Genomic DNA, 26221 nt, shown 5'->3' on the forward strand with positions numbered 1-26221 from the left:
ACTAGTTGGAGTGTAGTTTTCAGCAATTGTTTTTTTTTATTTCTTTACAAATAGTGTTCATTTTTAAAGGGGAACAACCTTTTGAAAATATTTCAAGTATCCAGTCGTACATGACAGTACGGCAGAACATGTAACGGACAGGTAGATTGTTGGTAAAGATGTTGTTTTGTTACCAAATAGTTCTGTGTTTTGATTACATACCCCTAAACATTATTTTTGTTGGGGAAAATGTAGGTTAGTAAATTTAGGTGAATTTACGTTACATCAAAGATTTTCAGCTCTCCATTTCTAGTAATGGGATTATTATTATATTGCGGTCAACATTTTTTTTCGGTTTGAGTGAATAGTATTTACATTAGTATACAAGTGATATCAGAATATGACAAATGTCGTAAAGCGCAATAAACAATGCAACGATAATATAAATTATATACATGTCTTAACTGAATACTAAAATCTGTATATAGACTCTTTGGTAGCCTAGAACGCGCTTGCGGTTAAGTAAAATTATTGACGACGTGGTTAGATTGAGTGTGATAGTGAGCAATAATGAAATGTGCAAAATCCCACAAGCCCCATAATTCTGGCCTTAAATGGAACACAATCACACAAATATTGAAAAGACGCCATGATAAAATAAGAACCAGAAAATATAACAACACTGTGGTCACGACGTGGATTCTTTTAGGTGCCGCCCTACAGCATGTAAAGAAGACTGTTGTGAGAGTTAATAGAATCTTTAAGACGACCTGTCGGGGGTACAGAACCGAGTTTATGCAAATAATAGCAGACATGGCTTTACTGAGTCAGTTTAGGAGAGGATAATGGCGCCCCCACCCCCTTTCCCTAGCCCTGGCGTTAGCAGAAAAGACTAGGAAACTTAACGAGGCCAAAAGTGTCAGTAAGAATGTTATTTTTTCGGGTGTTGTGTTTTTAGGGAAATGATGTTTGCATTTTTTTTTTACAGTGATCATGTAAAAGGATTGCCAATAAATGTGTTTTAAAAATTGATCGGTATCTGTCATATTCATTTGGCTAACGATAATTTATACTTTTCAAATCACAAAACACATTTTGAAATACATAAAAACTGGGAAAATAAAGTAAACAGTACAGCTAGTATTAATTATACGTCTATGTGATCAACGCAATGCGTACAGATGAATACAATGGCGGGTAAGCACATGTAAGTCAATTAAGAGATATTTTCCCTTCATTGAATTGAAATATTCTCACCAGATAACGTGTTAGGTATTCAATTAGTCGATAGACGTAATTATGTCCAATTAAGTTCATGTTAGATAAAGTGGTGACACTGAAAGAAAAAAGGTTTCTTAGTTTACGAGCACTTTGTACTTTATCAGATGTACTTTGAAATTCTGTCCTCACTTGTATATTCGATGGCCAATTAGAATCACATCTAGAACCTCTGGTCGAAAGTTTCACGCTTGTTGATATAATTATCCAGCAAGACGGAAACTAAGACTGTTTCCAATTAGCTAGCAGATCAGTTTGAATGACAGGGTTGACAGAAATAGAGTCGCTTGATCGGCCAAAGGTTATTTCTTTACATAATAAACACTATTTCAGAAGAACAGTTCTAAGACCCTAAAACGTGTAATAAATATAGTTGTTATATATATAGTTGTCTATCTAAAAGTTTTACAGAACAACCGTATTGGTGTATCCGTTAGAACATTGTTTTGAGGTTTAATCTTTTGGCATGAATGGAATTTTTTAAACTTAGCGTCTACCAACATTGCCTGGTATGGGTTACAAAATGAGGCGTTGCGCAAGGTAACTAGTATAAACTCTCTGGAGTGGTGGCTATGCCACTGACCGTTCTTGCTTATTGTGTACACTTCTATACAATGCCACTTATATTATTGTTTTGACTGTGTAGTCGCATGTCATGTCTTGTATTATTTCAGTTAATAAAGTTCTATTCTATTCTATTCTATTCTATTCTATTCTATTCTGCTCTGCTGTGTTTCTTCCTCGTGTATGTTACTTCTCCGTTTCACGGTGCAGTAATACTAAAGTAGACTTTCATAACTCGAAGACCGTTTGTAACCGGGTTGCTGATTAGTCAAATTAGCATCAAAAAATGCAATGTAATATGATATGCAATGTGATTGTATTACCTTCTCCCGAGGCAAAAATAAATGCTATTTTCCCGAAAAGACGTATTTACCTTATTTTCATCATTATAAATACAGAAATATAGTTTGGAAACCAGGTTATTACATCAATAAGGTAATAAGAAAATGTATTTACGGACTGCCTTGATAACTGATGAAACATGGATGCTAGATACGCATGGGAATAAAATTAAATATCGCAAACAGCTATTAGAGCTATAGCGCTGAACATTTTGATTTCTCATTACATCCGGTCTGGTGTACTGGTACTAGTGATGGCCGCATACATTAGACAGCCGCCGAGTTCTCAGTTCGATTCTCATACGCGATGTAACTTCTTTGATATATTTGTGGCGTGAAAAGTGTAGGCTTTTTAAATTTATCATATACTTTTACCGTTTGTCGTTGGTGTTCCTTCATCTGTATATCACTGTAACAATACTTGTTTTTAAACATATTCTTGAATTAACATTACCAGTTACATGGTTTCCACTACCGTCCATGAACAGGCTCAATCAAACCGAGTCTGCAACAGTTTCGTTTATGTCGTGTTGGGCGACCTGTGGTTTCCCACTTTTTTATTCTATTATCACCTTGTAAACATTGTGCCGTGCGGCGGCCGTAAAAGTCTTCCAGTACCTTCGATCACAGCTGTAATATTTCGAGCTCTTCAGATCGTTCAGCAAGACATTTATGTTGTGTTAGTGTACTGCTAAGTTTTTCAGCTTAAATATTTCGGCATGGGTGGTTCCAGTACTCATGCTTAAAAAGCTTTTGGTATTGTTTAATCACATGGATTATAATATTGGATATGGTGTCTAGTTTTTATTTTTGTCTTTTAGCAGTTTCTGTGATATGCAGGCTCCATAACCACATATCCCCTCTTTAAATTCCAGTTTGTTTAGTTGTGTCTATTATTTTCTCGTTCAGGGCAGAGCCATTATTTTATATGGGGACCATACGCCGCCTTTCATGGAACTGCGCTCTGTGCATCATTGAAGGTTCCATGTGCACCGCCGAATGAATACTTATGCGGATGTCTCTAAATTAATTTCTGGTACTTATAATATGTGTAAATATTCAGTTATGATCAACCCGGGGCTAGAGGGCGTGGACGGTAGCTTGCATTTCCACTACCGTCCGTGAACAGGCTCAGTCAAACGGAGCTTTCAATATTTTCGTTTATGTCGTGTTGGGCGACCAAGGTTTTGTTTGATAAATATCGATAACTTTAGTCGTTTGTTAAATAGTTTTAAGTACTTGCTATTTCTAACATATGCTATTTTTAAAAAGAATACATGTATTTAGTTATGAAACTAAGACATAGGGAAAGAGGCTATTGTGACTGGGTGTTTGTGTGTTAAAATCATGAAGTACAATGTAAATGATTTTGGCATATTTATTAATGGTGTCCAAATATGTCGACAATTATGACCCAGACTTCAAATGGAAGTTCCAACTCGAAAAAAAAACTATTGAATTATATCTAGAAATAAATTTGCTTCTTCCTGAATAAACATGTAATGATCTAGAGTTCAAATGCGCTGACAACCATTTTTACAATGTTTAAGGATTATGGCATATATTCAAGTTTATGACTTTTCTGCCTTAAAGAAAGCATTATGAACTAATGAAATGAAAGAAAATTTCTTGCGTGATGCCTCTTAAAGTTTGATTCCAGTTTGATGACAAAATATCTGATAATGAGAGATAATCATTGAAAACAGTATTGAAAATTTAAAACTTACTGTACTGAATTTCAAGAGCGTCTCACGCGTTGAAACCTCATTTAAACATGAATTATGTTCATTGCATGAGTACTTTTTAAAACTGTCAGTAAGGTAACAAAAAACGACGGATAAACGGAAAACTCTTTAATGTCATATTAAATAAAGAAGTGGTTACTTGAAATGGCAATTTTTACAGAACGTCTCTTGTTATGTTTGTCGGTGGTGTTACGCCTTTCCCTATCCCCTTTCTACATTAATCTTATTATTAGAATGCATTTCATTTAATATCTATAATGTCAATGGTTATATAAAATACTAAACTATAAAATATATATGTGTGTTAAATATGTCAGTTGAAACCATTACGGTTTCATTTTTATTTTGGGTCCTGCTGCATTTTTGGTGTCCAGTATTTGTAACGAGTTATACATTGATATTAATTTTGGAAAAAACAAAACATAGAAGTATTGATGATATTGGTTGGCAATTTCATGTCTTTTTTATGGAACATTGTGTTTTATCCAAACAGCTGACTCTAGTTAAGTATCTATATTGAAAATATATATTAAGTTAGTGTTTGCTATTAGTACGCCAGTTCTGCTACCTTAGATAACAATTTTAGCACTAATATTATAATGTTATTAATCAAGCAATTTCATATTGGCCTTGCTATTTGTCCAAGGGTTGTCGTATTGGCCCGAGGCCGTAGGCTGTAGGCCCCGGGTCAATACGACTGCCCGAGGACAAATAACTAGGCCAATATGAAATCGCTTGATTAATGATAATATTATTATTCAACTTTCAACTGTTGGCGGTAACAGTATAAGAACTCTGTGAGTTACCTTATGACAGCTATGCACGTTCAGGTGAAAAATCTTGACAAGTTGTTTAAACGTATTTTAGAAGTCATGATCATTTTCGCCAGTAAAACAGAATGAGTTGTATGTAGGTACTTGAGAATAATTTTGGGAGATATTTTTAATGCGACATAATCAAGAGTAACTAGAACTTACCTTTAAGTTATTTTTTGGAATTCAAATTTATTTTCTTTAGCGAGTATCTTATCAGTTGAACTGTGATAAAAACTGCTTTTAAAGTCATTTCCTTTTAGGCTGCAAGCAACGAGACACAAAATTATACACATATGTGTTGATCAAGATAATATTACCAACCAAGCACATATTATATAGTGCCATGCCTCGTTTAATTCTTATCCGAAATTGTTTGCAGTTCACAACTGACACTCTTGTTCGCCAATTTATTCACCCACCTTCCAGCACTTGAATCGCTATTTATCATTGCACAAATAGTCCACACTATCAAAATGTCTGTTTCCATATGTTCTTATTATTTTCCTTGACAACTACCAGAGTTTCTGACAGGAAACACTTGCATTTTACACAATACCGAATAAGCGAAAGTACCGTTGTAATCTCTGAAGACGTACATCCCGCTCAGTCATACTTGGTTATCAAATGAACATGTTGGATGATTTTTTATCAAAATGTGAAAAAAAATGTAATCTATAACTCTGATGTAAATAAAATGGCGTCATTTAAAAATCTAACGGAAGTGGCTTCTCCGTATTGGCCCTCTCTTTTGAACCAATCAAACTGCTTGAATTCCGTATTGGCCCTGTTTTTTTCGTATTGGCCCTGTTTTTCTCATATTGGCTCAGTTATGTTTTGTATTAGCTCTGTCTGTTTCATATGATGTTTGCAATTGATCTAATACAGTGTATAATATTGTAAAGTTGAATAATAATATATCATATGTAGATGACATGTTTGTAGTAATTTACATACAGAAATCAAAACTATAATTGGAACTTTTTTTTGCTAAGTTTTGTCCATTGCCATTTACGTTCGTCTGTGTGCTTGACTTTACACCTATTTTAATATTTGACAATTATTGTAAGAAGAATCTGCTGATATGGTTCTGTATTGAATTACATATTTTTTGCTGATAATATATGATATTATATAGACAAATATTAACAATATAATGTAAAGTAAATTTGGTTAATTGACAAATAACCCCGGATTTCCAGATCCAATGACCAATTCAGTAAACCAAGAACTACGTGCAAATATTCATTTCTATTCATTTCTATTCAGCTCACTCCTCACCACGAAATATGACGTAGTTTTCCACTTATTTCTACATCACAGAAAGTCTAAAAGATACCGTCAGAATATATCTGCGCATTATGCACTTCTCGTTGATTGGCAGTATGGCGTTAACTGATTGATGGTCAATAAGAATATCTTCTCCAGCCTAGATATTAATCCTTTCCTGACATTTGTCTCAAGAAGATGTGTCAAGTACCCAGTGGTCAGTAAATGTGATTGTTCAACTTATCAAGAGTATCAACGGAATAAAACAACTAACAGAAATCAAACCCAAATAAAGATTTTTTTTGGAAATTTATTTTATTCTGCGATCGCAGTAGCAATTACATAGGGGATATTACATCAGTGTCTTTTCATATTAGAATTCATTGTGGAGAGTCACAAATGTAATATTCGTTTTATCACATGCTTTTCCTGCCGAAACATCAAAATTTTTACTTTCTTTAACTTTTATAAACAAGTCAGGTTGACCAACGTCTCTTACGACGTCGACGTCAAGGCTTTTTTAAACTAGTGTATTATCAATTTCATGTAATGGCTTTATTTCACTCCCGCGACGTCAAACATGTGATACAACCTATTTAATTTATTCCACATTTGCAGCATTATTATGAAGAGAGTGGCTATAAAATGTCTCCCCGTACTTAACTGGGATCAAAGAACATATTCAATAGTACTATAATACTATAAATCCGTCGAAGCTGATGCTAGTGGGCGTTAGAAGTGTTGCACATTTCATTGAACAGTCAACTCTCATAAACAGACTCGGTCAAACCGAGTTTGCTGTTATTTTTCTTGTTTGCGTTCAATGCTTCCAAAGGATCGTCTAGCAGATTTTATTTTTCAAACAGCTTCTTTGATAAAAATGTCGTGATCCCGATGGAGCTTGAACTGAGGACCTCTGAAATGAGAGAACGCAAAAAAAAACATCTACTAGACAGCTCTTGTCTGATCCAAACCAGTATTTGTATTTTAGTACTTATGGTTTTTATTAACTTTCCAATGATACAGTAGTCTTTAAGTGTTGAGTGGCGGTAGTTACAAGTATCCACGTACTCCGAGCCAATGTTGCTATGGTTTTTTTTTGTCATCTGAGATCATTGAGTCAATTCAATATCAGTGTAATATAATTCCAATTAAGCTGATGCAAAGTGCTTGATGAGCAATGCATTTACAGTAACTGCCATGAACAGACTCAATAAAACCGAGTCTACTATTATTTTGCTTGGCCTCATTCTATTATCTTTTTCAACTTTCAACTTTTATTTCAATACTTAGGCTCATACATACAATGAACAGCAAAGCATCACAGTAAAGAAAAACATTTCAAACAATATCAATGGCGGTAACATCTGGTGCGGGTTCTTTGTCTACCCTGCCTAACTACCAGTATCAGTTTACACTGTTGACACTTTCAATAGTATCTAATGCATTTGTAAATATTTCATTTATCAGTTTGGTTTACAATTTCTAGTGTTTGTTGTCATAATGAAAACTGTATTTGTGTTTGATCTGATAGATTTCTTCATCTCAGTTTGCATAATGAAATGTGTTAAATGTGGCACTTAGTGTCATAATTGCTGGTTATTGATATCCGTCATAAAATTAACATGGGTTTAAATGATAAATATAACTGTTTGTTTTGATATCATTATCAAAGTCGAAATATAATTACTTTTTATTCTTTAAAACAAGTAATCTGCCTTGCATTATGTATTGCAAAACTATCGGATAGTTGGCGCAGTAATAGAAAATATCATCGAAACGTCCAGGCATACAGACACTAAATAGAAAATGGCGCAAAAAATGGTTGTCGCATAATGGCGGATTCAAATAGTCCTCAGTGTTTTTGCTCTGTAGAACTATTTTTCCTTATTTTCTTTGCAATTTTTTGCTTAAATCACACGACAGATCTATGCTTGACATGTAGGTAGCATTTTCATTATGAAATAATAACATAACAGAATTTGTCATGGATACTTAGATCATACACCACCGCTGCAATTTGGAGTCTCATTTTTAGCTGATTTTGCAGTTTGTGTGTTTGACTAAAAACCTTTTTCTTGCATCAAACATGACCCCCACTTTTCTTTGGATTTTTATTCAGCACTAACAATATTCTTCAAGAAAATGTAAGTTACAGATATCTAAGATGGGTCCTGATGTGTGCTGCATCCGTGGAAATATGTCAATTTTATGATAGAATAAAGAAGAGCAGCTATTTATTGTGTTGTAGACTCCAAGTGCAATGTGCGGATGACGCCACTACTACCCTTGCACCTTTATTGCGCATGCGTAACATGTTTTACAATGCAAAATGGGGTTTACATTTACTTCACGTAAATTTTGCTGAAACTCTTTGAAACTCTTTCAATTAAATGAATATTTGTATTTGCCTATTGTTTCAACGGAATGTGACTACAGTTCTTACAAAAGGTAGTATGAACCGTCTTGTTTGTACTGGTGAGGAAGGATGTTCCACATTGTTCCGTATACGACAAGTACTTGGTGAAACCATAGATTTAGATAAAATGGCGACGGATATTGCCACCGCCGTCTTTGAAGATATTAAAACTGCTCTAAAATGTTTGTTTTTAGCATCTCAATGAGAGCAGTAATATTTTGCAAGACTCTTACACTCTCTGCTATGGTAAATATACTTTCAAAACAATTAATGATGCATCTGTTCACACATTTAGAAAGTATATCATTGTGTCTACGCATGGGCAGTACTACCGACATAAGTTGTTGGGTGGGTTTTGTTATGCGTTATAGACTAAAATATATGGTAAGCGGATAACTGTACTTTGATAAATCTTTATGCAATTAGTTTGAAGACCATTGTGACAGTCCAATTTCTTAAACTCTATGTTCTGCATGCAGTGATATGTATAAAATTTCACTCACGTCTGCGAATAATATTGTTTTGTAATATTGGTGCTCAGCAATCTCCGTATCAGTAAACCGTCTGATTAGTAAATACGCCAACAAAATCTCTAATCATGCCAGTATTGGATCTGACCTTACCATAATATGTACGTTTGACGGGTGCGAAGCAACTAGATCTACTAGTTTTAGGCAGATCAATGAATTTCAATTTGCAGCAAGTTTTGATATTTTCCGCAGAATATAAGAAAAGAAATTATTAAGTGGCTAACACCTTTATGAAAATTTTTTCTTTCATAAATTTGCTTGTAGAACAGGTTATAAACTTGTTTCGATTTATTTTATGTGTGGAATCTTTGTTAAATAAACACTTCAAATCCAAGTGATGATACTACATGTAAAAACATATGGAAATTCTCAATTGCACAAGACACTTGTTCAGTGTTGCAATGCAGGCCTGTAATGCTAGCCTCTAATTTCTGCGGTGGCATGTATATGTATGTATAGCTGATTTCGCAGTTGCATGACATGTAGTACAAGCCAATTATCAAACAATACTTTAGAACTATCTTACATGAATGCCCTGTGCATTTTCATAATCAACAGCTGAAACACTGTGTTGTAACAGTATATATGTAATAACTCCTAGAGATACAAATTACAAATGATACGAAATAGGTTTCTCAACTCATTTCTAATAATTAGAGCGTGTTTTTGTCACATCTAATTATAAAGCTTTTTGTCGCGCAATGACTAAGTCTAGTCAACATTTTTTTAGAACTCTGAAACCTATTGGTAATTACCTATGCCATATTGCTATTTTACATCCATGTTTGGTGGTACCATGTTTTGCTTTTATTGTATCCCTTCCTTATTAGGTAGAACAAGTCGAAACCGACATCATCTTTTAACGTGGAAAACGTGTTATATAGCTACCTCTATATGGTATGATCAATGCAGATTTGGTGAGTTTGTTACTTTTTTTCTTTTCCTTTCGGAGGGTGTGAAGGGTGTTGAACATTTAATTACCTCTCATGAACCGGCTCAACCAAACCGAATCTGTATTATATTGCTTGGATAAGTAAAAAAGGAATACGTAATAGAAAACAAACCAGAAAATCGCTCCATTAAAATATTTTCTTACATTGCAATAAGTTTACCAATTGGTTCTTCATCACTTAGTGCATTATCGTTTCGGTTACAGTCGAAGTACAAAGTTTCTCATTTACTTAGAGGCTGTTTTAACTATGTCACTGTCTCCCTGACATTTCAAACGCACGTGTGTACATTGCCATGTAGAAAGCTGAATGTAAGACTACATGTGTTCTTTCCTGTTGGATATTTGGGCTCGACTTTTAAAACTTTTAGATTATATAACAAAAGTATGTACATGTTTGTTGATTCAGTTCGAAGTTAGTATCCATTCCAGGAGCTTTACTTTATTTTTACTTTTATTTCATTTTATTTTATTTTATTTTACTTTTATTATTTATTTTAACAGTTGTGATGTAATAGTTCACTGTTGTGTTTTGTTTTTGCAAGTGTCAACAGTTTAGCTCTTTAATTATGAATTATTTTAATGCAAAACTATATTTGAAGACCATACTTATAATAACACGCGCAGATGTGAGTGAGTGAGTGAGGTTTTACGGCGAATCGACACAAAATGGTCATATATCGCCGAGAAGAAGTCATATTGCAAGCGCCAACTGTAAAGTATAAACTCTGACGTAAGAATGTAAAACATATCTAAAAACATCCATGTAACAAGAGGGCCAAGATGGCCCTAGGTCGCTCACATAAGAAACACACCATAACAGTGTAAAACATGTTTGACCTAGTGATTTCATAGAAACAAATATTCTGACCAATTTTCATTAAGATTGGACCAAAAAATTGGTCTCTTGCGATAAAACAAGCATTTTCTTAGATATGACCTAGTTTTTGACCCTAGATGACCCATGTTCAAATTCGACCTAGATTTTATCAGGGCAATCATTCTGACCAAAATTCATGAAGATCAATTAAAAAATACAGCCTCTATCACATACACAAGTTTTTTCTTTGATTTGACCAAATGACCTTGTTTTTGACCTCAGGTGACCCATATTCAACTTCGACCTAGATTTCATTAAGGCAATCATCCTGACCAAATTTCATAAAAATCAATTGAAAAAAAAAACAGTCTCTATCGCATACACAAGATTTTCTTTAATTTGACCTAGTGACCTAGTTTTTGACCTCAGATAATCCATATTCAAACTCAACCTAGATGTCATCAAGGCAATCATTCTGACCAAAATTCATGAAGATCAATTGAAAACTACATCCTCTATTGCATACACAAGGTTTTTCTTCGATTTGACCTAGTGACCTAGTTTTTGACCCCAGATGACACATTTTCGAACTCGAACTAGATTTTATCAAGGTAATCATTCTGGCTAAATTTCATGAAGATCAGTTGAAAAATACAGCCTCTATCGCATACACAAGGTTTTTCCTTGATTTGACCTAGTGACCTAGTTTTTGACCCGAGATGACCCATTTTCGAATTCGGCCTGGATTTCATCAAGGTAATCATTCTGACCAAAATTCATGAAGATCAATTGAAAAATACCGCCTCTATCGCATACACAAGGTTTTTCTTTGATTTGACCTAGTGACCTAGGTTTTTGACCTGAGATGACCCATTTTCGAACTCGGCCTAGATTTTATAAAGGCAATCATTCTGACCAATATTCATGAAGATCAAATGAAAAATACAGCCTCTATCGCATACACAAGGTTTTTCTTTGATTTGACCTAGTGACCTAGTTTTTGACTGCAGATGACCCATTTTCAAACCCGGCCTAGATTTCATCAAGGTAATCATTCTGACCAATATTCATGAAGATCAATTGAAAAATACAGCCTCTATCGCATACACAAGGTTTTTCTTTGATTTGACCTAAGCTAGTGACCTAGTTTTTGACCCGAGATGACCCATTTTCGAACTCGGCCTAGATTTCATCAAGGTTATCATTGTGACCATTATTCATGAAGATCAATTGAAAAATACAGCCTCTATCGCATACACAAGGTTTTTCTTTGATTTGACCTAGTGACCTAGTTTTTGACCCGAGATGACCCATTTTCAAACTCGGCCTAGATTTCATCAAGGTTATTATTCTGACCAGTACTCATGAAGATCAATTGAAAAATACAGCCTCTATCGCATACACAATATTTTTCTTTGATTTGACCTAGTGACCTAGTTTTTGACCCGAGATGACCCATTTTCGAACTCGGCCTAGATTTCATCAAGGTTATCATTCTGACCAATATTCATGAAGATTAATTGAAAAATACAGCCTCAATCGCATACACAAGCTAAATGTTGACAGACGCCGGACGCCGGACATCGAGTGATCAGAAAAACTCACCTGAGCATTGCTCAGGTGAGCTAAAAATGTAAAGCATATCTAAAATCAGTTATGTAAAAATGTATATGAGTGTGTGTTAAAATATCAGCTGCAAACATAATAATATTGGAAGATGTAAATAAAAATATAAAACGTTAGATTTTTTTAAAATATTCCTATCTGTTTCAGAAACGATAAAATATTTCCGACTGAAACGTTTTCAAATAACTCTTTCAAAGATTGAACGTCATTTTATGTACTACGTTGTGTAGCAGATGTACTATATTTGCCCAGCATTAGCATGTACGGTATAAATGCCGACCAGCAGTTGCTGTGTACCAAATGTCCCTTTGTTCGATATAATAAGATGTTTATTTTGCGAAAAACAATAAATATGTCGATAACAAACTAAGGACTATGCTGACTTTGACATACTCCTTGACCAAACCGGTACATTGATTCAAAACCAACATAAGCACATAAGAACGTAGAATTCTTTCATGAACGAACAAGTTATCGAGTCAGTTATTGAAAAAAATGTTGAAATAATGATTAAAGCGGTGTGTAGGGTTTTTTTCTTCAGATCTGCCTTATCATCTGAAATATGTGGACGTGACTTGATTTCCAACGCAAATCACTTACAGTTATTACAGAGTTAAGACAGTTCATTTGTATCAGATGCACTTTGTCATATGGTGGTCTTCGCTTGTGATCAATTGGATTTTCATCAAAGAGTAATGCGAAAAGCTTTAACAGAATTATGACGGCAGCTGACGAGAATTATTGACAAAAATGATAAATACGATTGCTGCCATTTAATTAGTTAACGGATTATTTCAGCGATAGTGTTGATAGGCATAAAGTCAGATTATTTCTTTAGATTATATCCTGTTGCTTCGTACGATGCTATGTCATGCTATTCTAATGAAGTCAGTCAATAGGAAAAGGTTTACTCTTTCAAATGGTACCATTTTTAACATGTTGCAAGTACTATGAAAAAAGTTATGTGACCAGTCTACGTAATTATTGATATCCCTCGCACATCTTTTTCATTTCCGTGTCTTAAAATCAAGAAATAAATATTGCATCCTTCCGTTATTTATCACTTTAGTTTTCAACTTAAGGTTTTAAAGAATGACTGTAATTTTTCTTTACATTCATTACGTGATATACAGTTGACACATTCAGCTATTCTTGCCTAAAGAATAGGATATCCTATTTTACATGAAAATAATATAGCTACTAACCAATACGTTATCCAGTTGGATGAAAACCTTACATGTTAGAATAATACACCCCAGGCGAGGTTTCAAAACCAAGCTGTAAGGGGCAGACGATTTTGAGACGCCAACGTACTTTGTTTCATTTCAGCATGTCTCAATGTGCACAACATGCATGGAAAGTTAAGTGCATAGATGAAATGTTATTGCATTATAAATGGCGTTGGTAAAGCGCAACACTATTATGCTGTTAGATAATAAGACATAAATAAAACTAAACACGATCACTTTACTATACAAGTCGTTGACAAAGTAGACAGAATAAATGTTAAAATCAATAACTATACAATCGGTTTAAAATTGCCTTAGTCTCGACAATTAAGTTCAATTCCTAAACTATGCTTGTTTTTATACAGCTCTCATTTATTGTATATTTTTGCAAAACTTCTGCCAAAAGCAATAAATAGTTTTCAGTCGTTCTTGCCTGTGCTTAGTATGTCTGTAGGAATATATTGTAACATTTGTGTGCAGCAACTTAAGACAATAAAACTCTGTAAAAACCCGTCTGCTAAGAAAACACGCCAACAAAATGTCAAGACATTCATATGGAATGGGCCAAAGCATAATTACACTGTCATGTTTTCATCAAGCATATCAATAAGCAACTGTCAAGCAGAACAGGTTGTAACCTACATTTATATTTTGAAGTGAAGGATGTTTGTTTTATATTTACCAATGATCCTATTATAAATCTGTTGGCATCAAATTATTTGAAATTGACAGACGCAGCTATCAACAGCATGTCTCAAAAGACCACAGAGTTTCTGTTGTATAAACAGGACATTAATTACAGCATAAAAGGTACAAGCTTAGGTTTGTAAAAACTAGTGACGCTCGTCGATTACATGTACATGTCAGACATGTTCCCCTTTACATGTATAATCAGCACGAAAACAGTATATCGGATCCTATATTGTGATACAAAAGTACTATTTTTACACTAATTTAAGGCGCATCCTGAAACAAATTCTACCAATTTAGACATCAGCCTCCACGTCTCATTCATGCGAGATTACGAGTTTGAGAGATGAACGTATTCTGTTCGCATAATGCTGAACATGTTAAGAGAGCAATGATACCATTTTTCACATCCTTGGTCAAAACCGCGACCTTCCGCATTGGAGACAAAATCACTTCACTGAAAGTGGAATCGTGTGCCATGATAGCTCGGTGGTAGAGCGTTCGCTCCGGATTGAGAGCTCCGGTGTTGGAGCCACACCGGAGAGAGAGAGACAGAGATAGAGAGGTCACAGTAAGGCAGAGTAGATGTGTCGATAAAGCATTGCAGCTATGTCCGACGCAAAGAATTTATTCTTGAGAGAGTGTCTTCATATTACAATTAAGCACAGCTGCTGGTCCAATACAAATAATTTATTCCTTGGCGAGAACCTTCTTCTCTCCACGACTTTATCGTAGATTTTCATATAAAATTCCTATCATAATATCGTTTCGCCGAGGCGGGCCAAAACAATATCCGAATATGCATGTACAGATCCACAAAATGAAAAATACGGGTAACGATTTACAGAGGGTAACAATTTACAGATAGCCGCATGTTCAACGTTTTAAGGCGACCAAAGTTTGAGACTTTATTCCATTACCTCTCATGAACAGATATAATCAAAAAGAGTATGAAATTTGTTTAGTTGTCTCTAAAGGATCTAAAGCAACCACCATAAGCTGCAATAAATGTAACCTTCATTTTTTCGTAGTATCATAAATCTTAGTAAATGTCAAACTGTAACACACAAAATTTCCCATATAAGCTATCTACTTTCTTGATTGGTATGAAATCTGAATAAAAAATAATTATTATATAAGCTGTCTGGCTTCTGATAAGTTTGGCCAGTAATTGTGAGATGATATTTTGAAACATGAATTCACTAAAATCAGACAAATAATCAGACCAGCGCGTATTCCTTACGTTTCTTAATAATATTGCATCTGTCAACTTGACCAACGATGAATGTATATACTGGAGACCCCTTGACAACAGGTCGACACTTAAACTCTTGTTTAAAACCTGTTGCCTGTAGATATATTTCCCATAGCTTTTTTTTATCTTTTACATAGAACATTAATATATTCCGTTATTTATGGTTTACAGTTCTTATTTGGACAAAGCCGTCGTAAATATTTTAAACCATTCATACGATCGATTCACAATTTTGATTTAGGTAAAGTCGCACAAAGCTTGGAAGGTACCAATTTCACTACACAAGTAAGCTGTCAATTAATTTGTTCAAGGTGTTTTAGCGCTTAGATCGGTTGCCAATATGTTTAAGAATAAATATATATTGCGCATGATATTTTATTAAAAACAACAAAATATATAAAACAAGCATCACAAAAACATATACTCTCTCAGTCCAAATTTTAAAAACTCTGTACATATCCTATCGGAATGTTCCATTTTGAATAGAAGGGATTTCATGATGGAATGTTCTGTTTCAGCCAAGGTCACCTTTTCTATGAATGGCTGGAGCGCAGTTAAACCTTTCAAACCAATATTGATATCCATTCCTGAAAGATACAAACCAAAATAAGGTTTATCAAAGTACATTGGTAAACTGTTGTTTCAAATAGCACAGAAGAACCAGCCTTTGTACTGCAAAAAGCAATTTGCAGGAGCCATCTATTTAGTAGGTAAATGTTGTCTAATCTACCTGATCGGTTCTTGATAGGATACACGGAAGTAATACAATGTATCTTTGTAACTAATTAATTCTTTAGATGTTAAACGGAAGGATTTTGTCCTACGTTTAGCGTATATTGAATTTTCTATAGTAAATGAACTGGACATGTATTATTGAGAAACAGTAGTAAACTGATATTCTTCTTCTAATATCGATAATCGTCACTGATCTAAAATCTACGTTGCACTCAAAAAATTTGGTTTCTTGCAAGCTTATTTATAGTCACAACCGGTAAACCATATATTAGGTGAAGTATATATTTTTTATGCAATATATAGACGTTCTGATTCCAGAAGCTTGCTTAGTTCTTGAGCATACCAGGTGTAAACTAACTATAATTGGTACTTGTCCAAATTTTTGTCCTTTCAATTTAATGAAAGGGGTCTCTAACGTGTGACCCCTTGTTTTATAGTCAGATATTATTGTTGGTTTTAAAGTCATAACGACAGAATTTTGGTTATATGGCGGCTTTTCCAGCTTCAGAAAGGATGACCAAATGTGCGCTTTCAGGCATTGTTTCTGGAATGGCCTAGCACATGGGTAGAACCACCGACCTTCCATAAGTAGGCATAGGAAATAGAGATCAATATAATTGCACCTTTACTAATCCTACCAGGTGTTCTGTATTACAAAAGTGGATCTACTGTGACATTTTGATACAAGCAAAACTGTATTATCTGCACTATTATTTACCTACTGGTATTTCGTTTTATTATTGGCTTGTTAAAAGTTAATTTTTTACCATATGTAAGTTGACAGAATCATAGGAACCATGTCTTGTGGGGTAAATCAAACACAAATGAATACAACCTTAATGATTTTGTTGTGCAAAAAAGTATGATATTGTGTCTTAAACAGTTTTCATTTTCCACTCAATTGTGTAATTGCAAGGGAAGTAAACTAATAGATCTCTACTTATAAGTACTAGCCCAAGGCAAGAGTTGTTATTCTTTGTGGATCACAACTTTAAATTAAAAATTAAAACTTCTGTTATTGATATTAACAAAAGTATCATAAACTTCACATTTGTGAAATCATTTTTGGTTATTTCAAGGACTTGGAAATTAATTTCTAGACTTTATTTAATGTAATTCTATCATTGAAAATTTTAGGGCCTATCTCTACCATAAGACACCTGGGTCCAGTTGTCTGAAACTTTATCAGACTGTTAAACTAATCGCCTGTAAAAGTTTGATTCAAAATACTAGTCTCGGTGGGAAACACTAGAATGATGCTTTAATTTTATTGTAAAGACATTGTAGTGTTCGTAATCCTTAAGTCATACATTTGTTTTTATAAGTGTTCTAAAATGTTGAAATATTACTTTAAAAGTTAATCGACTGTTAGCTTAATCAACTGTTAAAGTTTCGAACAAATGGGCCCAGGATGGCTTTCTCACGTAAAACTTTAACCCCCGAAATAAACCAACATCTATGAAGGGAAATTGACTCGATGCCAGCGACCTTAACCACTCGGCCATCAAGACTTTCTTCGTAGTCAGACACAAATATAATTGGTTAATAGGTCAAAGCATGACGCAATTTCCTGAAGCAAAGTATAAATATTCTGATAATCCAATCATTTTATAAATAAACATTTCATATAATAGCACGTATTTGATTAGAAATTACCTGTGTTATAGTTATATGACCTGGATGCTTCCCCTTCTGTGATTATGAAGAGATCGCAGTCTGAGATATAAGCTACACTCTCAATCCTTTGTGATAATTTGATCTCGTACATCCTTGGGCTGAATTTCATGTTGTTAAGGCAGTAAGAGTCGCTGATACTTGCTTCGTCCGACCGCTTGTACGTGTTGAAACATTTCAAAAATATATTTCTCATCATCTGTAATTATGAACTGATCAGTCAGCTTTCAAAATTATTTCATACCATCATACTGCACCCGTATGTAATAAATGTATCAAAATGTTTCTGCGGACAACGAAGCTTCCCGCAAAAGTTTTTAACAGGAGCACATTTAGAGCAGAGGTAATTTTGAGTGAGCAATGTTTGGTTGGTGGAAGTTGGTTAAGTATGAAAACAGTACGGAGAAACACAATCAAGTCAAAACAAAAATAAAACACGAAAAATATTTTTGTGGGGTTGAGCTGGGGGTTATTTGGGTTCGGGTTTATGTGGGAGATAGTGTGTCATTATCATTTTGGGAGACTTTGTGTTTAGTAACATGGCCGGGGTAACGGGGGTGACGGAATACCAAGAAACAATATCAAGAACAAGAAACGGATAGTCAAATGGGTGTGGGCTTGGCATTGTAATATAAAAGGGTTTGGAATGGGGAGGACGACTGGATACAAGAAAACAATATCAAGATAGTTAAATTTTTTTTGGGCGGGTGGGAGTGTGAGGAGAGGTGGGACAGTTAGTTTGACGGACACAAAAGTCAAAAGAAATACAAGCTTAAAGTCTCATTTGCGAATAAATGCTTAAGTAGAAAAAGGAAAATAATTCTTTGTATCTGAAAAAGTAAGTAGCAAGTCAATACCTTAAATTACCATAGTCCATACTATAGATACGTTATTAAAGACTTCACAACACAACGTCCGATACATGTATAGCATAACTGTCGGGAACGCTCATACCATTGCCAACAGCCATAAGAACGGACAATACTTGAAAACAAGACATTAGGGCTAATATCCAACAGGAATTCATAGGTTAATAACATAAAAGCACTTACCGATTTATCTAATACTGTTTTCAAAGCTCTGACCACATTTGAATCACATTTATTGACAGCTAACGCCAAATATCTGCACTTGGAATTTCCAAATATCTTCAAAGTAAAGTTTGTCCGCCCATCATCTTCATAAGCAGACGATACGTACGCTGAGAGATCGAAAGATAAATTATGTACACGTTTTTCTGGAGTTGGCACTAATGTCTGATTGTTACGTTCTATTGCAGCTACAGCTCCAAATATTCCACTGGAATGCATGACACATTCGTCACTGAGACCTAAAGCACGTGAAGCAAGCCCTGTAGAACCATCGCAACAGATGACCAATTTACGACCCGTTAAGTTGTCGACAACATCACTACTCTCACGGCAAAACTGAAACGAAACAGAGAAAGTGGTAAGCATTTTTGTTTGTAAATCTCACATATTATTTTGTTTCCCAAACATTATTATTTTATGTTAACTCTATTGTATTGTCCTCTACTTATAATATGCACAGAAAACAAGTACTACATCATCTTGCCACAATGTTCTTTCAAAGGACATAAGAGAATACAGCTGAGCATATGAGTTGTCACACGCACGTGTTCATCACTAACACGAATGACCACTGGGATGTATGCATTGTAAAGACAATTTTCTTAAATGACAAAACTATCATGAAACGATAACTGCCATGCTAAAGTCAAACCTATTCAAATCGGATAACAAAAAGATCCTTTACATTTGCATTTAAAGTTATGTTCCTAATATGAGTGACAGTTTTCTGGCAAATATTGTACTTTGCAAAACGTTACCGCTGATATACATGAAGGCATCAAGTGACTTGAGGTCTCAAGAAAAAATATTGTAAGAGTGAAGAAAGAAATGGAGTTTTAAACTCCTTTATCACGTATGAATAATGAGGACTTCAGTCTGTTGACAGTTCTTTGTAAAAGTTACACTTAATATGTACGTATTTCTTACAATATACGTATTGTTCACGAGAATGTAAAGAAACTGGACATTTTAAAATATCTCAAGTGCTGTTTTGCTGAATATATACATGTATATGAAACAGTGGTATACTGACAAGAACAAGACCAAAGTCAGATACGGTAACATGTTGACAAGAAAATACCCGAGACGGCCTATTTTGTTAATACGTTTTGTCACAGAGTGACATTTGATGTTTGCATATGCTACGAAAAGGTCATGAATTAATTCCAATTGATGCTAAAGTTTAAACATTTGTTTGTTTGTTTTGGGTTTATAACGCCGTTTTTCAACAGTATTTCAGTCATGTAACGGCGGGCAGTTAACCTAACCAGTGTTCCTGGATTCTGTACCAGTACTAACCTGTTCTCCGCAAGTAACTGCCAACTTCCCGCATGAATTATCAGAGGTGGAGGACGAATGATTTCAGACACAATGTCTTTAGTCAAATCGTCACGGAGAACATACGCCCCGCCCGGGGATCGAACTCGCGACCCCGCGATCCGTAGACCAACACTCTCCCTACTGAGCTAAGCGGGCGGGATCTAAAGTTTAAACTGATCTGTGTTGGTTGATGAACTGGCAAATAAGTTCAAATGAACTTTGTTGTTTATCTCATTAACAAACTAAACCCTTAGCCTAGGAATTTTTCAATTGCAATATTTGTCATTTGTTTGTGTGATCAGCTAAAACACACATATGTTAATTCATTTCTTTAAGAGTATCTACAGTCATGTCGGTACAGGATTAATAGAACTGAATAACTACCGGTAGGTTGACAGTTGAAACACAAATAAATTTTTTACATGAAGTATGATATCATTTAGTAAATCGCATCTGAAAACTGGTCCAAATGATTTCTTTTAGTTTTTTTTTCGAACAAACAATGTTATTCAAGCATATTTTAGAGTTAGGCCTGTCATTTCAAAAGCATTTCAAGTCTGATTCACGTTTCGAAAATCTGTAAAAAAAATTGACTGGGTCTGATTAGAATTTGTTTTCATATCTGTCTTGAAAGAACTTCATTCTCCAAAGTAGCTTCTCAGATACAGCACAACAAATAACCACAGATATATTTTATCACAATGAGCACTCGCTTCCCCTCAATCTATGTATACCGTAGCTCTAGTATATGAAATACTGAGCAGTCTTCATAATTTATATCGAATGTCTTTTTGATCCGTGTTTTTCGGAATACCCTTGACATTTTACCCACATGGCTGCGCAATACACTTAATATGCTTTGTGTCATGAAATACGATAACCAGACACAAAATTCTACTTTTAATAACATACGACTTCACTGTACTAACGTGACATAAAATTGACATTACTGACATTTGACATTTTTGATTAGTATACGCTATTCAAAAATACTCAGAATGATGAAATAGAAAGAATAGTAGAGCCACAATATTTTTTTCTACATGTTCTCAAATATGTTTGGTGCGCATTAATCATTTAAGAGCAGAACAGAAAAAAAGAAATTACGATCGTTTCTCGCTATTTTCCCCAAACTAATTTACTGTTTTTGTTGTTTTTTTTTTCCTATTTGATAAAGGCAGTATCTAAAATACAATATGAAATATAATATTAGTATCTATGAAGTAAACAATGAATATCCAAGATATAAACAGGTTAAATTGCCATAGTCTCATGCATATTTAGAATGTATAGACTACTTGCAGTCTTTCTGGCGATTTTAGATAAAGGCAATAACAGGCGTATATATTAGAAATATAAATCGGGTAGATATCGGGTAAATGATCAAATGCTCAAGTTTTGAACAAATCCATTAGTTGACCAAAATCTGATTCATCAGCTTTAAGAAAGGTACAATCTTGATACGTGGCATTTCTATTGGATATGTATCCTGATTTTTATAGTACCTTTATACGGTTTAGCGTATACGCTGTAACACGAAAAATCAAGACATTTTTAATGCGGTATAACGGCCGTACATTAAGACCGAATTTTGTAGACATGTTTTTTAAATGGTTTAGAAGACAGTACGGGATTTTAGATCGAAATAACATACACTTTTAGACGACATGTTTTAAGAAGTAAAGCCGACATAGTAACATGTTTATGCAGTTAATAAATGAAATGATAAAGAAATGTCCAACTGGGTATGACGTACCAAGAACAACCACTGGGTCAACAGTCAAATACTGTGAACATCGTAAATGATATGATCAATGAAAACATCGATATTTCTGCACTGTACAGCGCGTAGAGTATCAATGGTTATTAACAACACAACATATCATGTTTTTTACCTTTTTAGGTATGAAAGTTATACGTACTCTTTAATTAACCTTATAATGAACGTTTGTTATATGAGCCGTGCCATGAGAAAACCAACATAGTGGGTTTGCGACCAGCATGGATCCAGACCAGCCTGCGCATCCGCGCAGTCTGGTCAGGATCCATGCTGTTCGCTAACAGTTTCTCCAATTCCAGTAGGCTTTAAAAGCGAACAGCATGGAGCCTGACCAGACTGCGCGGATGCGCAGGCTGGTCTGGATCCATGCTGGTCGCAAACCCACTATGTTGGTTTTCGCATGGCACGGCTCATATAAACCTTCAATGGCAGTGCATCTATCTTAACATATGTAACATGTGAGGTAATGTACAAAGAAGTGTTCAATTATTATATTGGACGTTGTAAAATATTTATTAATTATGACTTTGTAAAAATATTCTGCTATGCTTACCTTCAAGGATGACATAAATGTATATTCCTATCTAAATAGATAATCAAATAGGTAAATATACTACTAAGTTATTCGTTTCCTATCAAAACTTAAATACATGTATGACTGTGTCTGTTTATTACTTCTATGTTTATTCCATTCGTGTTTTAATACAGATCTAGTAAATAGTTTGATTTAGAAAATATATAAGTATAAAATTTTAACTCACCTTAGTGCCAAAGTTAATTTCAACTTCTGTGGAATAAAGTGGCAACACGTGTATGATATATTCAAGGTAAATTCCTACACGTGTATAAAAACATCCATTGTGCCAAAGTCCTTCTAAGTTGTCAAAGTCTATCCCGTAGCTCCTGAGAAGTGATACATTTGAGGATTGTATGGCAATCTGGTAGGACCGTCTCTCAACATTTGACTTACTCTGTTCTTCGTATAGCACTAATTTCTTAACACGTTTACACTGAACTGCAATTAGTGCGGAAGTCAAACCAATAGGTCCCGCCCCTACCACTACCACAGTCATTTGGGCCATTTCTCTGCGTACTTTGCTAAAGATCTTCTTGGTTCCTACGAATACTGCAACGGCAGATAAAGTTATAACAAAATACATTGATATATGCGTAGTGTTGGCGTACATAATCCGTGCGATTTCGTCAGCATCACATGTCATGGTCACCTCTCTTAGCGACTTATTATTGTAATCTAGTCGCATCTCACATGCGTGTAATCCGTTCTTTGAATTGTTAAATACACATCTGCATTATATCATTTTAGGACTGAATAAAAAAGCGGTTTAAGTATAACATTCTTTAATCACTCCACACTTCACACGGAACTATTCGATCCTCTTTGATCATCTCGGGTCCTAAAATAACAAAATAAATCAGGTATTAAATACAAGTCTAGTGAACAAAGCAAACATTGTATACAACTGTGTTACAAAAGTGTAAAGATTAAGTAATACCTTGTGATATCGGATATGCACTAATCACGGGTGAAATTTAAGTCTCAAAACAGTAATCGGTTGTCTGACTATATCAAGGCATGGTATAAATAAACACAGTGTAGAAAGATAGTGATCAATTTAATGTGACGTGTTTCCTTTTTCATTCATGTCAACATAAAACTACATACTTGTCACTTAATAAAATCTCGATGATTCATAAATAACTGGTGTATTCTTATAATATATTTCTCCTTTGCTTAACATTACTGTACACACCCAATCGGTAATAAATACCTCATTGACTAAATCTGCCACAACAATGTGCTAGAGTGATGGAAAAAAATGCGTTTACTAAATAAATACATTGTTGTTGTTTTTTTTTTTCATCCTGTACAACTTGAAACATTATTTTAACTGATATCAATAAAGTTAAATTAATCCTTTTTATTGTTCAAATATTCAATCAAATAAACCTTGAACATTATTTCATACTTCGCGCAGCCTACCGTGTGAACGTGCTTACGAACAACTGACTGTAATATTGATATCCGTTATTGACAACTGTACATCGCCAGGCACATTATCCGATAAATTGTTACATTCCTTCAGTAATGTTATTTTAGGGGAAGGCAGAAAATCAGTAGGTTACAGCCAAGAGAGAAAGTGTACATGAACCTGCTTGTATTGTGTTAAAAATAGTTAATATTACGTGTGTCGATATATTGTACGGTGCCCCTAAAGTGACATGTTACGCACTTTTTTCCACTTAGGTAATGCGAGACTTTTTTTATTTCGTTTAAACGAAATCATTTCGTTTTAACGAATTAGTTATTTCGTTCAAACGAAATGTTATTTCGTTTTAACGAATAACTATTTCGTTTAAACGAAATAACTAATTCGTTCAAACGAAATAACTAATTCGTTTAAACGAAATAACTAATTCGTTTAAACGAAATAGTTATTTCGTTTAAACGAAATCATTTCGTTTTTACGAAATGTTATTTCGTTTAAACGAAATGATTTCGTTTAAACGAATTAGTTATTTCGTTAAAACGAAATGTTATTTCGTTTAAACGAAATGATTTCGTTTAAACGAAATAACTAATTCGTTTAAACGAAATCATTTCGTTTAAACGAATTAGTTGTTATTTCGTTTAAACGAAATAGTTATTTCGTTTAAAGAAATCATTTCGTTTATACGAAATGTTATTTCGTTTAAACGAAATAACTAATTCGTTTAAACGAAATAAAAAAGTCTCACATTACCTAAGTGGAAACAAGAGCTGTCTCCATAGGATGACACATGCCCCCGATGGCACTTTAAATGAATAGTTATGGCCGATGTTCGAGTTTAGGACCTTTGACCTACAGAGCTGGGTCTTGCGCGTGACACGTCGTCTTACTGTGTCACACATTTATGCGTAGTTATTTTAAAATGCATGCATGAATGACAAAGATATGGACCGGACACGCCCATCAATGCACTATCATGAAAAAAGACCTTTAACATCTAAGTGTGACCTTGACCTTTGAGCTACGGATCTGGGTCTTGCGCATGACACGTCGTCTTACTGTGGTACACATTCATGCCAAGTTATTTGAAAATCCATCCATCGATGACAAAGATATGGACCGGACACGCCCATCAATGCACTAACCCTTAATGTCTAAGTGTGACCTTGACCTTTGAGATACGGACCTGGGTCTTGCGCATGACACGTCGTCTTACTGTGGTACACATTCATGCCAAGTTATTTGAAAATCCATCCATCGAAGACAAAGATATGGACCGGACACGCCCATCAATGCACTATCCCTTAATGTCTAAGTGTGACCTTGACCTTTGAGGTACGGACCTGGGTCTTGCGCGCGACACATCGTCTTACTGTGGTACACATTCATGCCAAGTTATTTGAAAATCCATCCATCGATGACAAAGATATGGACCGGACACGCCCATCAATGCAATAACCTTTAATGTCTAAGTGTGACCTTGACCTTTGAGCTACGGACCTGAGTCTTGTGCGCGACACGTCGTCTTACTGTGGTACACATTCATGCCAAGTTATTTGAAAATCCATCCATCGATGACAAAGATATGGACCGGACACGCCCATCAATGCACTATCCTTTAATGTCTAAGTGTGACCTTGACCTTTGAGCTACGGACCTGAGTCTTGCGCGCGACATGTCGTCTTACTGTGGGACACATTCATGCCAAGTTATTTGAAAATCCATCCATCGATGACAAAGATATGGACCGGACACGAAAAATGCGGACAGACTGACAGACTGACAGACCGACAGACCGACAGACGGTTCAAAAACTATATGCCTCCCTTCGGGGGCATAAAAAAGTGCGTAACATGTCACTTTAGGGGCACCGTAATATTGCGTATGAAAGAACTTTTTCAATTAATATACAATATACTTTACAATCTTTCTTAAGGTATTTTACCAGAAAACTGGTAGGTATTATTAGATGAAGGCAATACTTTCTGTCTTTCTTATAATAACTATCATTGCCTAGATCTAGAAATATTTTATGCTGCTTTATATATTCTTTATGTCTGTACTTTTTCAGTGATATACATTTTAAACTTTGCATAAATTACAGAT

At 34.7% G+C, this 26221-nt stretch overlaps 1 protein-coding gene across 7 annotated transcripts in view; it reads right to left on the minus strand.

The window, feature by feature from the left end:
• Window positions 1–15867: 15867 nt before the first annotated feature.
• Window positions 15868–26221, minus strand: part of LOC123549549 (uncharacterized) — a 30596-nt gene continuing 20242 nt past the window's right edge. For 2 of the 7 annotated variants that reach the window (XM_045337724.2, XM_045337722.2), the window contains exons 2-5: window positions 22868–23521; window positions 18968–19342; window positions 17898–18114; window positions 15868–16093 (exon numbers count right to left, since the gene is read on the minus strand). In XM_045337724.2, coding sequence (XP_045193659.1) covers window positions 15915–16093; window positions 17898–18114; window positions 18968–19342; window positions 22868–23368 — 1272 coding nt within the window. In that variant the 5' untranslated portion in view covers window positions 23369–23521 and the 3' untranslated portion in view covers window positions 15868–15914. Of the gene's footprint in view, window positions 16094–17897; window positions 18115–18967; window positions 19343–22867; window positions 23522–23620; window positions 23776–23896; window positions 24042–24075; window positions 24213–26221 lie in introns of those variants that run through there. The other 5 variants (XM_045337719.2, XM_045337721.2, XM_045337725.2 and 2 more) reach the window with 5 other exon arrangements.

This window comes from Mercenaria mercenaria, chromosome 6, assembly GCF_021730395.1.
Source record: "Mercenaria mercenaria strain notata chromosome 6, MADL_Memer_1, whole genome shotgun sequence".
Lineage (NCBI taxonomy): Eukaryota > Metazoa > Mollusca > Bivalvia > Venerida > Veneridae > Mercenaria > Mercenaria mercenaria.